The 15,013-nt window shown below is 62.6% G+C and overlaps 1 protein-coding gene across 1 annotated transcript in view; it reads left to right on the forward strand.

Annotated features, from left to right (window-relative positions):
* The first annotated feature begins 1,834 nt into the window (after nt 1–1,834).
* The window catches only part of KLF13 (KLF transcription factor 13), a 38,201-nt gene continuing 25,022 nt past the window's right edge, over nt 1,835–15,013 (forward strand). The window contains exon 1 of the mRNA XM_087829088.1: nt 1,835–2,752. Within this exon, the coding sequence (XP_087685214.1) occupies nt 2,164–2,752 (589 nt within the window). The 5' untranslated portion in view covers nt 1,835–2,163. The remainder of the gene's footprint in view (nt 2,753–15,013) is intronic.

Below are 15,013 nucleotides of genomic sequence, written 5' to 3' on the forward strand. Positions count from 1 at the left end.
GCCTGGGAGCGGGTGGGTGGCTGGGACGTGGGTGTAGGGCCAGCTCCATCCATAAAGAAGTGACTGACTGTGACATGTGGTGGGACTGGAGGAACATTCTGAATCGATGTTTGGACAGAACACAAATCTCTTAAACGTCATCAACACAGTCTGCCCGGGGGGGGGAAGGAGGACTATTTCTTGTCAAGAAGAGACCCTCTTGGAGGGACTGGACCCCACTGGCCAGGACAGAGCCCTTCTCAAAGGGCTCCAGCTGGTCAGGAAGAGGGAGCTTGAGCTTTTTAGGTGCTCAGCTGTCCAGTTCCCCCTTGGTTACCTGGAAAGCTGTTTTTTTTTTTTCTACCCAGCCCCCAAATTAATTGAGAAACGTCTGCTCCTAATTTTTGCGCAGGACTTGCCCCACCCACCCCTCTTCTCTGGCCCACAGGGGGCCGGTGTCCGGGCTGCGCTCCCTGTGCGGCCTCCCCGGGGCGCGGCTACCACGTTGGGGAGCCTTTAAGGCCAGTGGTGCGGGGCTGCGACCCCGGACTGGGGTCCCCGGGGTCGGGGTCGGGGTCGGGAGGGCGGCTCGCTGCGCACCGGCCACTCGGGGCGGCGCAGGGGGGCGGCGGGGGCGGCGAGGGGAGGGCGCGGAGAGTCCGGGGCACGTGGGCCGGGCCGGGTGGGGGGCCGGGAGCTGGGCGCAGCCGAGCGTTTCCTCCCGCTCGGGAGGTTCGACGGCGGGCGGGCGGGGCGCGTGGGCGGGGTCCCCGCGGCCGGCAGCGTTGGAAGCCGCCCCGACCGCGGCGGGAGAGGGGCAGCGCGGAGACGCTGGCAACCGGCCGGGGCGGGGCGGGGATGGGGGAGGAAGGGGCCCCGCGTTCCCAGAACAGCGCACGTAGTCGGCTCCTGCGAGCACCGGGCGGCGGGGGGCACGACACCCACGCTGCCAGCTTAACCGCCAGCTCGGGGCCGGCGCGTCCCAGCCTCGCGGGCAGCGCGGCCCGCACCGGGGCCCGTCGGGGAAGCTCCCGCGGGAGAGGCCGGGCCGCAGCCGGGCCCCCCTCCCGGCCGGGACGCGCCGACGGGAAGAGCGTGGACGGGGGGGGGGCACCCTGGGTCCCCGGGCGCGGCCACCCAGGAGCGCGGCCGCCGTGGGTGCGGCCGGAGTGGTGCCGCCCCCAGGCGCGGCCGCCGGCCCCGCGCGCGGCGGAGGGGACACGCCTCCCCGCGGTGCGAACCTCGCCGGGGGCGGGGGGGAAGGAGGAGCGGCGGCGCCCCTCGCGGGCGGGGCTGGGCGGACAAAGGGGCGCCCGCCCCCGCGCTCGCCTCCACGCCGGGGTTCCAGGCTGTCCCAGTACAAAAGGTCTGGCAGGAAAATACCCCGCGGGGTCCCCGGGGCGGGGGAGGGCTGGCCGCGGCCCCGCCCCCGGGTGACGTGCGTCCGCGTGCCCGCTCCCCGCCGGGGCGCTCGCCCCTCCTCCCGCGGGGCGAGGGGCACGCCCATTGTCGCGCGTAGTCCCGGGGCGGGGCCGGCGCCCCTAGCGGCCCGGATTGGCCCGGCGCGCCCTGACGGACCAATGGGGGGCCCGCCCCGAGCCTTGGCCACGCCCCCTGCCCAGGCGCGGCGCGCGGCCGCTCCGTCCTGCGTGTGCGCGCCCCGGGATCCCCGCCCCCTCCGCGCGCGCAGCTCCCCGCGGCCGCCGCCGCCTGTAACCTGCGCCGCCAGGATGTGGCTGGGGGCTGACGTCGGGTCCAGATGTGGCCCCGGCCCCGCCCACCCCCGGGGCCGGGCCGCCCACACCGAGCCGCGGCGCGCACGGCGGCTGTCCCGCCTGCCACAATGCGCGGCGAGGCTGCGGCCGCGACTTGGCGCGGTCGTCCCTAACGTCGCCGCTCCGCATCCTTAGGACAGGCCGCCCCTGACGCCGCGCCTGGACCCCCCCCCTCGTTCCGCGCCGCCCTCCATGCGCTCACTCCTCGGGGCCCGGCCGGGCGGGCGCCTCGCGGACGCGGAGCCGCGCGGGTGACGGCAGAGGCGGCTGCGCGCCCAGTCCAGCCGGCGGAGAGGGCACGCCGCGCCCCCGCCCCCCGCCCGCTCCCCGGAGGCCGTGGGTGCGGATGCGCCGCTGACGACTCGTCGCCACCAGCAGCGCCGCCGGCCCGCCGGCCGGAGCCCGCAGCATGGCAGCCGCCGCCTATGTGGACCACTTTGCCGCCGAGTGCCTCGTGTCCATGTCGAGTCGCGCGGTCGTGCACGGGCCGCGGGAGGGGCCGGAGCCCGGACCCGAGGGCGCGGCCGCCGCCGTCGCCGCCGCCACGCTGCCCCGGGTGGAGGAGCGCCGCGACGGCAAGGACAGCGCCTCGCTGTTCGTGGTGGCGCGGATCCTGGCGGACCTGAACCAGCAAGCCCCGGCGCCCGCCCCGGCGGAGCGCAGAGAGGGCGCCGCGGCCCGGAAGGCGAGGACCCCCTGCCGCCTCCCGCCCGCCTCGCCCGCCGTCCCCGAGCCCGCCTCCCCCGGCGGCGAGAGCGCGGCGGCCGCGCCCCTCAGCCCCTCGTGGAGCGAGCCCGAGCCCGAGGCGGGGCTGGAGCCCGAGCGGGAGCAGGGCCCCGCGGGGAGCGGCGAGCCCGGCCTCAGACAAAGGGGCCGGCGGGGCCGAAGTCGCGCCGACCTCGAGTCCCCGCAGAGAAAGCACAAGTGCCACTACGCGGGCTGCGAGAAAGTTTACGGGAAATCCTCGCACCTCAAGGCGCACCTGAGAACTCACACAGGTCAGTGGGGCGGCCCCCGGGCGCCCGGAGCGCGCGGACAAGGGCCGGGGCCGGCCGCCGGGCCACGCCCCCGGAGCCGCGGGCCGGGCGCGAGGGCGCGCGGGCCGGGAACGGCCGGGGCCTCGCCCCTGCCCCCGCCGCTGGGTCCTGCGGTCGGCTCCGCGCACTTGGCGAGGCGTGTCCCAGCTTTGGGAGCCGGCACCCGCCCGGCGACCGCGCCCCCGCCGGGCACGCCCCCTCCCCGGGCGCTGTCGGGCGGGGCCGCGGGGGCGGATGTCGTCATCTGGGTTGGGGGCGGGGAACCCGCCCAGACCGTGGGGGGGGGGCGCGGGGGGACGGCGCGGGCAGGTGCGAGCGAGCTGGGTGGGGGCCGCGGGGGCCGCTCGGGGAGATGGGCGGCCGAGGCCCCCGGGAGGCGCGAGGAAGGGGGTGCCCTGGTCCGGGTCCCTCCGTCGCCGCCCCGGCGGGCGCGCTCTCGGGAGGGGCGGGGCCGGGCGGGCGAGGCGCGCGGCGGGCGAAGTTCACGCGGGGACAGGGCTCCCTCTAGCCACTCGGCACATTCTTTGCTCTCCTCTTCCTGTAATTTTTCCAGCGCTCTAAGGTTTAATTTGTCGAAACCAGAGCTTGCGGCGGCGGACGCGGGGGGCGGTCCGGGTTCCCAGTCCCCGGCTCTTTGTGGGAGCCCCGCCCATCCGGCCTGCGGGGGCACGCCCGACCCCAAGGGCTCCTCGGTGAGACCCGGCTTTCTCTCCAGAAAGGAGTGTCCCGCCCGCCGCCCGTCGGTGCGCGCGGCCCACGTCCCGGCCCGACGCCCACCTGCTCGGGGCGGGCGCGCGGCACCTGCGCCAGGGCCTCCGATCCGAGGGCAGCGCTCCCATCCCGCGCGCCCTGGACCTGGTCGCTGATTCATCTGTAGTTGGCTGTTGTTTTTAAACATAAAAGTGGCCAAAAAAAAACAAAAAACCCCACACACATTTTAATGGCTGGCAACCTTTCCGTCCCACTTTGGGTTCAAGACTCGCCTATTTCCTCTGCGCTCACGTGCACCCGTCGGTGACACTTCACTCTTCCATATTTGGGGCAAGTTCAAACACCCGTGTCCTTAGGCTGTTTTCTTGTTGCCTAAGGCTCAGGCTTCTCGGTTATAAAACAGCGCACGAGGCGATTAAAGTACCGACTTAAAAAACTGCAGCCGCCGCTCGGTGGGATGGGCGCGGAGCGGGCCCGAGGTCCGCGCGGCTCTCCGGGGAGCCCTCCCCTCGGCGCGCCGCCCCCGCGTTTCCGGGCGCCAGCTGCGGTCGCCCCAAATCGCGCGGCAGGTCGTGGGGTCTGGGGTGAAGGCGGGGCGTTTCCAGGCTTTCCGAGCCCCAGTGAAGGGTGCGTGGACCCAGATGGGGGCTGGGGTGAGGGTGGGGGTGTTGGTTCAGCTCGGGAACGGCGCTGCCATGGTGGGTGTGGCCGCGAGGGAGGGGCCCGGCTGGGTCGGGAGCCGCGAGGACCCCGAGCACAGGGGCGGGGTCGGCGCTTGGGGCGTGGCTGGGGTTGAAGACCGCTTTTGGGGGGGACGGGGCCGGTTCTGGGCCAGGAGCTTAATGATCGGAAAATCCTTTTTGCCGTCGGTTTCACGGTGGCCTCCACTCGGTAGCACCGGGTGTCTGGGTTCGTGAGGCTGGCTGAGGGGTGCGCCTGGCATGGCTGGGGGGGCTTCAGCCTGGGGATGGCTTGGGAGTCCCTCCAACCGCTGCCGGGGTCCAGGCTTTGCCGGCCCTGAGCGGGCCCCTCGGCTAGAGGATTGGGGCGCGGCCCTGGGAACCCGCACCTCCAGAAGTGCGCTGGGTGCCCCTCTCTCGGGGGGGCGGGGGAGCCTGGAAACCCAAGGTGGGCAGAGACGATGGAACCGACCCCTCCTGCCGCGTGCTAGGTCTATTCAGTGAGCAGGGGCCCCGCCCCACCCCCCAGATGTGCAGAAACGCCGACCCCACCTCCCCAGCAGACGCAGACTCCGAGTCTGGAGCGCACGGGTTCCGCTGGGGCCCTTGGAAATGCAGATTTCCAGGTCTCCGATGCTGATCTTCAGCCGAGCACTGCAGTTTAAAGTGGTGCTCCAGCGAAACCGATTTTGAACCAAGAGCCGGCCTCTGGCCGAAGGCACCTCCAGAAATGGAAGTCCATTTCCAGCCCCAGCTGGGATGGGCAGGGCATAGGTAACTGGTGTTCAGAGGAGGCAGCGGCAGGCTGGCTGCAGGGGGTGACTGAGAGGCCAAGCCACCCAGGGGCGAGCAGGGCGGCAGCCCCTGACTTTGAGGTGGCTGTAGTTTGGTTTGTGGGCTCCCAGTAGGGTTCTGGGGGATCTCTGTAGTCAGTGGTTTAGGTCATGCCTGGCCCTTCCGCCAGGGACCCCCTCAGCCCCCCCCTTAGCAATTTTAGGGCAGGGGGTGCATATCAAAACCACTTTAGCCAAGAAGCCAGTTGGCAGTGTGCTCTCTCTGGCTCTGTGACCAGGGACCAGTCTGCAGACCTCCCTGCAGCTTGGAGACGTCTCCCCTGACCTGGAGGGCCTGTGGGAAACCTGGGTGTGTGAAAACCGATTGGGAACTGCAGGGGTCTGTTTTTACTGGGGGGGACACCTGGCCCTCGCGGGCTCTGCTCTGATCCCCACCGCACCCTCGCCTGACCAGCTGTGTGCAAAGAGCTGCCTGTCCTGGTTAGCTGGGTGCCAGTGTGGCCCCTCATTTCCCTCCCCCAGTAGTCATCTTGGGAGCAGATCACCCTCTGCCACGTTTAGGTGATTGTTGGTGTTACAGCAAATGCCTGAGAAAACAAAGCAAAGACACAAATGTCTTTGTAACTCAAGCAACTTCTTGTTTGGTTGATCAGAACTCCCCAGCCCAGCAGATTTTCTCTGAGGCTGAAGGGCTTTGATGTGAAAATTCAAAGACTTGCAGAGGAGAAGCCTGGGTCCTGGGAGGGCAGACCCAGCTCCTGAGCCCCGAGGTCTTGCATCTGGAGATTCTTGCTGTTGTCCTAAGTGGTGGGGCTTGGTGGGCCCCCATCGGATGGCCACTCAGTCCTGCTTGGCAGAGATGCCCCAAATATATTTCTATCTACTTGTCCCCACGAAGAATTGTTTTCAGAATGAATTTCGTGCCCTGTTTCCCCTCCATGGCCAGGAAGCCAAAACACCTCCTTGCACCTGTCCACCTCAGCAGCTCTGGGGGTCTGGCCAGCAAGGTGGGCACTGTGCTGTGCACGGCTCCTCCCTCCGCAGACCCCTAGAGAGGGCCCTTTTCACCTGCCCTGTTTGGGGTGGGGGTGGGAAGCATCCAGATTGCATTCTCTCAGCCATTTCCTGTTATAGTTTGGGCGGGGTTACTCTGAAACTTATCTTTACCCTGAACAAGGGGCTCCATCAGCATGAGATGACACCGGCAGCTTCCCCCAACACACACTGTGGCTGTTCCCCGGCACCCTGCTGGCAGGATCCCTCGCAGGTGCCCGTGGTGCAGCGGCTTTGGACAGGCGGCCGGTCAGAGTGCAGGGGTGCGTGGCTGGATTCTCTTTCTCCCAGGGCAGAGCTGGGCTGGCCGAGGGCCAGCACTTTGTCTGGGGCACATCCAGGCCACCAGCTCCCGCCCCTCTCCCACACAGGCCCAGGCTGCCAGTGGGCCCGATTGTGAAACTCCTCAAACAATACAGAAGTGTGCAGGCAACACTCAAGACTTCCCCTCCCCCAGCTAACCACTTTTTCCCTGTGTCAGTGACTCTTTCCAGACCCTTTATTTTTATTTTTTTTTCTTAAATATGTTTTTATTGATTTCAGAAAGAGGGAGGGAGAGGGAGGTAGAAACATCAATGATGAGAGAGACTCATTGATCGGCTGCCTCCTGCACACCCTGTACTGGGAATCGAGCCCGAAACCCCGGGGCATGTGCCCCGACCAGGAATCAAAACATGACCTCTTGGTTCCTGGGTCAACGCTCAACCACTTAACCACACCGGCCAGACCCTCTCCAGACCCTTTAACGGGTGTGCTTCCTGTGGGCATTTGGAAAGCATGTGTAGGACCCTAGCAAACACATTTCTGTCTCAGGCTTGTGTCCCGTGTGCTTGCTTGACAAGGCACCTTCGCCCTTTTTTCTGGCTGCGTGGTGCTCCGAGGTGTGGCTCCGGGCTCTGCCATAACTCTGCAGCCTCTCAGCTGTCGAGAGCACAGCCACGCTGCGTTTCGCTCTAAGCCGTGCACAGTGGACCCTGGCGTAGGGCCTGGTGCAGAGCAGCTGGCGTTTCTGTGGGACTGAGACCCGGAGGTGCTGGCAATAGTGTAGGCAGCTTTGAAGAAGAGCTGAACCAGGGGGTCTCGGTTCGACTCCCGGTCAGGGCACATGCCCGGGTTTCGGGCTCAGTCCCCAGTAGGGGGCGAGCAGGAGGCAGCCGATCAATGACTCTCCCATTGATCTCTCTCTCCCTCTCCCTTCCTCTCTCTGAAATCAATAAAAATATATTTTGAAAAATAAAATAAAAGGACACATTATGTTGGGTGTTTTTTTTTTAAGGAAATAGACGTTCTTGGTGTCCCCACCACCGGGGTTCTTACTGGGTGGCTGCCCTTCATTGTTTTAATGTCTCCCCTTTCTCATTTGCACGTGTAAGAGCGTCATACTGAGAACGTTTAAACCACCACCAGCAAAACCAGCTGTTCCTCTCAGGCCCCAGGACCCGCTCCCCCGCCGGCTTTTTTTGGCTGCCCGTGGGCCCAGCCTGGGTGAGCACTCATCTCTGCAGCAGTGAGGGGCAACCCCCCCCCCCCCCCCCCCCCGTGGCACAGCTGGCCCTGGGCGGAGCCCGGCGAGGCGCTCTTTGCACCCCTGCCTCCCTCCCCTGGCGGAAAGAGGGCTGGAGGCGCGGGCGAGCGGTCGACTTTGTAACGGTGAGCCCTAAGTATCGGGGCTCTGAAAGGTGTGCCCCGTTTGCGCTTTGAGAAGGCAGTTAAAAATAGTCCGTAAAAATACAAACTGCTAGGACGACAGACTCAGCTCTCGCAGTCGTATCTGCTATTTCCACACCGCTTGCTAGGGTCCAAGCATTGTCCTGTTGGTAGAGTTTATACTGAGCCACAATCTTCCCAAGGACCCTATGAAATACGCCCCGTTCTGATCACTGGTTTTCAGATAAGGAACTGAGACTCAGATGCGTTAAGAAATATGCCCGAGCCCTGACCGGGTAGCTCAGTTGGTTGGAACATCGTCTGATACACCAAGACTGGGGGTTCGATCCCCTATCGGGGCACATACACGAAGCGACCAGTGAATGTATGAATACGTGGAACAACGAATGGGTGTTTCTCTTTCTCGAATCAATAAATAATTTTTTAAAAAAAGAAATATGCCCAAGGTCACACAGCAGGTGAGGCGGGAGCTGGGATTTGTGCCTGGGCAGCCACACGTGTGAGTTTGTGTGTACCCACTGTGGCTTACTGCCACGCCTGTCCGGACCGGCGCACTGCTTCCCCCACAGGTTTTTGTGACATCTGAAATGTTAAGGGAATGATAGGACAGTGAACAGTTAATATCTTGTCACAATTTTTTATTCTTTCTTCCCTCCTCCGTCTCTAAATATTGTACCTTTCACCCCCCCCGCCTCTCCTCTCTCTTCGATATGACAATTATCTAATACACAGTCCATATTTTGTTTCCCTAATGATCCCCAAATGTCCCATACAGGGCCCGGGATCCACTCAGCCACATTGCATTCGGTCGTCCTCTCTTTCATTTAATTTACCCTGGAATAGTCCTCGGTCGTCTGTTAACACTGGCAGTGTAGGGACCCAGGCCGGTGGTCCTGTAGAACGCCCCACAACCCGGCTTGGCCTGATCGTCTCTTCATGAATAGATCCAGTTGAAACCGTTTTGGATCCAAAACACAACAGGTGATGTTGGGCACTCCCGTGGCCCGCAGCAGGGACACGTGGGGCCGGCCGCCCGTTGCCGGGTCACGTGGTTGCGGTGGCTGCCAGGCTCCTCCACCGTAAAGGAACGTTCTTCTCTCCTTGACGATTAATGAGTAACTTGTGGGGTGACACTCGGAGACTGCAGCTGCGGAGGGCCAGGCCCTTCCGGCCGTGGGCAGCCAGGTACTGTGCCGGGCCCGCTGGTAGATTTCGGTTCCCTCTGCCACGGGCATGGACGGGACAGGCGCTAGGAAAGCCTCGCCCCATCCTGCTGGCGGAATCTTTTTTTTTTTTTTTTTTTTAAATCTGTTTTTATTGATTTCAGAGAGAGGCAGAGAGAGAGAAACATCAATGATGAGAGTCACTGATCGGCTGCCTCCTGCACGCCCCCTACTGGGGATCAAGCCCACAACCCGGAACTGTGCCCTGACCGGGAATCGAACCGGCGACCTCTTGGTTTATGGGTCGACACTCAACCTCTGAGCCACGCCAGCTGGGCTGGCAGAAATCTTTTTAAAGTCAAAGGACAACTCGGGCGATTCTTAGTTGTCTGTGCCCATCCCCAAACCAACAAGACACCCTAATTTTACTTTACATGAAAAGGTTTCCCGGTGGTGGTTAGAGCCAGCTCAGAAGGTGGTTGTGGGTGTGCTCTCGGTCAGCCCACCCTGACTCTGGCTCTGTGGCCACAGGTGACGCTTCTCTCAGGCCTGGCCGAGGCCTGCAGCCGGTGACACGCTTAAGATCCCGATGGGTCTTTTCATGCTTTCCAGAAAAAAAAAAACAAAACGGTCTAAGCCCACACACCTCAGCCTGTTTTTCTTCCCCTTCACAGCCCCAAATAGGATTATTTTCTTGACATCAGTTTCCCGTCAAGCTGGCAATAAACTGGAGTGTTCTCTCCTGCTGGGCAGTTGGGAAGCCACTGCTCGGCTGGGGCTGGGACTGGGGTGGGTGGAGAGGATGGCCGCTGTGGCCCCAGGGTGGGAGCATTGAGCTCGGGAGGCCTGGTGCTCTGGGTCGAGGCAATGGAGTCTCAGATGCTAACCTTTTACGCTGTTGGCAGTGATGTGACTCTAGGCACTTATTGTAAGACACAGAAATCCTCACCCAAACCGAAGCTCTGCCATTTGGCTGCACACGTGTGCGTACATGCACACACACGCACACGCACACATGCACATAGATGTGATATCCTATTTATTGTTGTGGCTACACTGAGCACCCAAACCTGGAATATATTTATGTGGACTCTGATTTCTGGGTTATTTGTTCAGTTTTAGATCTTAGGGTTCCCCCCCCAGCAATTATGGGTCTGCTGAGTAACTCAGGGTTCTGGGAGGCACGGAGTGCCTTGGGCTGAAACTAAAGAGGCCGCTCACCGGCCCGTCACCCCCTTTGATCCCGCCAGCGCCCAGCTCAGGTGTGTCTCCCACCTGCTTCCGGTCCCCTCCTGACCCGGGCTCACTGTCGTCCTTTTCGCCGAGATCACTCTGGACAAGCAGGACAGAGTGCACGCTCGGGGTTTTCACTTCGAGGTGTGTCTGTGTTGGGGGCCCGGTTTATTCTGCTTTTTGAAGCTCATCGCTCAGAAACACTTGCTAACCAGGAACTTGGCCATACTCCGTGGCCATTGGCCAGGCTGTCCCAAGGTGACCTGTTTGCAAAAGCGCTGAGGCCTGATGCCTCCGATTAAATGTGCCCATGCTGCCACCTCCGGGCGTGGCCTGCCCGCGTGGGCGGTGACCGTGGCTCCCCAGCACCGGGCACGGGCCTGGCCTCTGGGAGCCCGGGGTGCAGCGTGAAGAGCTTTGCAAGAAATAGGGCCCGAACTAAGAATCAGTCACCATGGAGCACGTGTCTGGGTGGGTCTCCTGTCTCAGAAGGAGCTTGGGCCTGGGAGGAGGCGACAGGACCTCAGGCGGCTTCCTGCCTTCCACCCAGGGCCACCGCGCAGATGTGAAGGGGGTCGAACAGCAAGCTAGGTGATGGCTGGGCAGCCCGGTGGGTGGCCCCGGGCCCAGGATGGGGCCTCCTCATGCCCTTGGGTTAAAATAGACCTGAGGTCATTGATCTCTGTACTTAACCTAACCCTGCAAATCCCTTCTCTGAGCCTTTCACTTGTCTCAAACTCTCTTTTATTGTATAAATGCTCAGTTCTTTTATTGTATAAAGAACTGAGCTTAGGGCTGGAGTTAGAAGCTCGAGTTAATGGCTGATCCAAAATAGAGGGTTTTGCAAGGAAGTATTGGGAAAGAGGAAACAGAAAAGGCGGACTTGACCCTCAGAAACCGGCCCTTTCGGAGGGAGGAGCTGAGGCCCAGGGGCCCAGGCGTGCCCTTGGCATGGAATGATGTTTTGCCTGGGCTGTTGGCTGGCAGATTGCTCTAAACCATGTCTGGAATCAGGGGGAGGGTCTGGGAGCTGGGGTTGGCACCGGGGGTGCACCCCAGGCGTCTTAGCAGTCACAAATCCCAACACATGTTCACTGAAGGGGGGGTGATCAGTGGGAATTCCTGAGAGTGACCGCTGATACTAATCTATGCGGGACAAGTGATGGGCCCTCTGCTTACTTAGCAGGCTGTCCGAGGTCCTGCTTTGTGCTCTGGCCACCTGCTGCCCTGACTCACTGCCCATGGTCCTCGCACCACCCCAGGTCCTCTCCCCCAGGGCACGCTGAGTAACCCGTGGCAGGGTGGGTGGGGACTCGGGCTCTGTAGCCACCTGGGTAGACCCAGTGGGACTCCGGCTCCATGCAGCCCTGTGTGCTAAGGTTTCCTTGCCTCCTCCAGGGTCCCCTTGCCCTGTCTGCTTGCGGGCAAATGCTGTTTTCTAAAATGACTCTGCCGCTGGCCTTAGGCACCTGGGGCTTCTCTGGGAGGGTGCCACCTTTTATCGCGATGAAGTGCAGTTTCAGCGTGGGTCATGTACAAGCGTGTGTGTCTGCGTGCGTGGGTGTGCGGGTGCACGTGGTCAGCCACCCGCCAGAGCTCAGGACGATTGTCCTTTGGCAGGCGGCCAGTCCCCAGGCATCTGGCCAGGTGGCGCAGGCTGTGGCAGGGACGCGGTTTCTGTAGGGTCCCTGAGGGGCTGTATCACACGGAGGCAGTGACAGAGGAGGGGGCGGTGTGCCCAGCTGTGTGGGCTGGGCTGGCCTTCAGGGTGGAGCGGAGAACCCTGGGCAGAGCTGGAGGGGGCACGTTGCTGGTCCCCATGGGGCACTCCTGGTCACCCTGCCCTGGACCAGGGCCAGCAGCCTGGTGTGGGATAGGGCCCTGGCAGGGGGAGAGGCCAGGTTGGGCTTTTGTCTGCCCAGCTGAGGGCTCAGCCAGCTGCACCCTCACTCCTCCCCCTCCGCTCCCCCTCATCTCCTTCCTCTTCCTTCCCCCCTCCCCTCCCTCCCCGAACTGTGGGATCTAAGCACGTGTTTATCAGCACGCCTTCTGGGGTTTCCAGCCCTCAGGACGAGCCTGGGGTGGGCGCTGGGGGCGGGCGAGACGCCTGCCTTTGCCCCCCAGCCCTGGCCCAGCCTGGGAGACCTGGCGGGGGAGGCTGCGGCTTCCTCCTTGGGGGCGCCCTGGCAGCCTTCCCGCGGGGTGCGGGCTCCAGGAGGAGGCCCGGTGGCTGCTCCGGGGCGGTCAGCACCCTCCTCCCACGGCGCAACCGAGAGGTAAACATTGGGTCACCTTGGCAACCGGCTGAGCCGGGCTCGAGGAGCTGGTGGCCCGAGAAGTTCTCATTGTCTCGGGTTCCGAGGACGGGGCTCTGTTTTCTTTCTGTAAAAATCAGCCCGACCGACGGATACCGAGATGCCTGACACGGTTCCTATAATTTCCTAATAAACATTTAGAGTCCCCGGGGAGGAGCCCGTCTTCCTGTGATTCATTGGCTTTTTCTCCTAAGCTGTGGCGAGGCCCTGGGGGCAGGGCGGGGGCAGGCTGGGGTCCCCCGCTGACGGCTGGCACCGGGCGGGAGCGCTGGCCAGGGCCCAGGCCTGGACACCCCGCCGCCGTCCGGCTGGCTTTGAGGTTAGGTTCCATGGAAAATTTGGGGAGGTGCCTCTCTCATCTGGGGGTGTTCACACCCCCACGACTGGCGCCCCTGAAGCTGCCTGGCCGGTAAATGTTTCTGAGGCCGAGCTCGAGCCCGGTTTCCCACGAGGCCGAAGTGTGAACTCACTTTATACCTGGTACAAGGTGACACTTCGGTGTTTGCTGTTAAACAGAAAGGGCTCCTGTCGGTCGCTCAGGCCGGCCGTGCCCTCGGCCTGCTTCCCGCCTGGGCAGCCGTCTCCCGGGCGCACCCACACCGAGAGGCGGTGCCTGTGTGTGTGTGTGTGTGTGTGTGGTATGTATCTTGTGTGTATAGGAGACGTAAATGTGATGTGTGTGTGTGTCTGTGTCTCTGTGTGGTGTGTGTGTCCGTTGTGTATGTGTGATGTATGGATGTTGTGTGTTTGAGTGATGTGTGTGTGTGTCTGTGTGTGATGGGTGTGTCCACGTGTATGTGTGATGTATGGATGTTGTATGTCTGGGTGGTGCACGTGTGTGTGTGTGTCCCTGTGTGATGGGTGTGTCCGTGTGTGTGCATGTGCATGCGTGATGTGTGTGTGTATGTTGTGTGTCTGGGTGATGCACATGTGTGTGTGGTATGTGTCCCTGTGTGATGGGTGTGTCTGTGTGTGCATGTGTATGTGTGATGTGTGTATGTCTGTTGTGTGTCTGGGTGATGTATGGATGTTGTGTGTTTGAGTGATGTATGTGTGTGTATGTGGTGGTGTGGGTGTCTGTGTCTGATGTGTGTGTGTGCATGTGTATGTGTGATGTATGTATGTCTGTTGTGTGTCTGGGTGATGTGCATGTGTGTGTGATGTGTGTGCCTGTGTGCCTTGTGTGATGTGTGTGTTCATCTGTGCATGTGATGTGTGTGTCCATGTGTGCATGTGTATGTGTGATGTATGTATGCGTGTTGTGTGTCTGGGTGATGTATATGTGTCTGCATGTGTCTGTGTCCAACCCCCTGGAGCAGAGCCCGCCCACTGCAGTATTATTCACGAGCACCTGGATGAACAGACATTTTCACTGCTTTCTCTTTTGAAAAGAAACAGACAACTGAGAATGACTTTTCCCCCCAAATTATAAGAAAAAGTTTATCTAGAAGGTTGCAGAGGTGGTAGGAGTGAGCCAGCCGGGCTGCGTAGGCTCAGGGAACAAGTGAGAGAGACAAAAGGGGCCCTTGGAGCTCGGGAGAGGCAGGCGCAGGTGAGCACCTGGGGAGGAGAGGGAAAGGCAGGGAGGGCGCCGCCGGCTGCATTTTTGAAGCGGGTGCCAGCTCATGCCCTGGGCCTCCCAGAGGCGCCCTGTGGCACCACGTGTGGGGTGACCTCACGGGCAGTGTGGCCCCAGCTGTGTGCCAGCCTCTGATCAGGTCGAGCCTGCGAGATGCCAATCTAGGGGCGTGGGCGGGTGCAGCGGGAGCCCTGCAGCAGGCAGTGCAGAGCGAGGTTCCAGGGCATCGTGTTGCTATGGAGACCCACTGCCTGCCTCTGGCTCAGCCGGGGGGTGGCGCCGGTCTCAGGTGAGGGGCCCGTCTCAGGTGAGCCTCGTTTGTTGCCAGGTTCCAGAGCCTCCCAGGGACCAGCCAGTTATACCTGGCCGGGCTCTGAAGAGCAGCAGCGGCTGAACTGAACCTGGAGATGACAGACCGGTGCGTGGTCGCCAGGACGTGCCACCTTCCTGAGGGGTGGACACGGGGCTGGCGCTTCCTCTTTCTCTCCTCTGGGTGTCAGGGTGACACGTGGCTGTGCCAGTCCTGCCGGGTGACTCCACTCACATGGAAGGACTTTCTGAGCCCAGGTGTGCTCTGGGCAGGACCAGAGGCCTGCAGGCTTCGGGGAGGGTGCCCACCCTTCAGGGAAGCCCAGGTGCCTCCAGGGTGCTCACCTGTCCCGCCTCTGTGGGGACCAGAACAGGAGGGCCCTGCAGCCCAGATGGCCCAGGTGCTGCGGGCCCTGGCAGAGCCCTGTGCCCACTGTGCCGGCAGCGCCCTGGCCACAGTACTGCAAGTTAGGGTCCCTGTTAGGGGATGATTCCAACCACAGGAAGTGACTCGGGGAAGTGTTCTGCGCAGCTGGCCAGCCCCGGGTCCTGGGTGTGCTCCTTGGGAGCCAGGGGTTCCCACTGTGGGCGATGGAACCTTGCAGAGGCCGGGCTGGCCCAGGACTCCGTGGACTCCCAGGCACAGAACCAGACAGATCCTTTGGTTCAGGTTCCTAAACCGGCGGCTGCCTCTGTCTTCCTGGAGGGCTGGGCACC

This window comes from Miniopterus natalensis, chromosome 22, assembly GCF_054644295.1.
Source record: "Miniopterus natalensis isolate mMinNat1 chromosome 22, mMinNat1.hap1, whole genome shotgun sequence".
Classification (NCBI taxonomy): Eukaryota; Metazoa; Chordata; class Mammalia; order Chiroptera; family Miniopteridae; genus Miniopterus; species Miniopterus natalensis.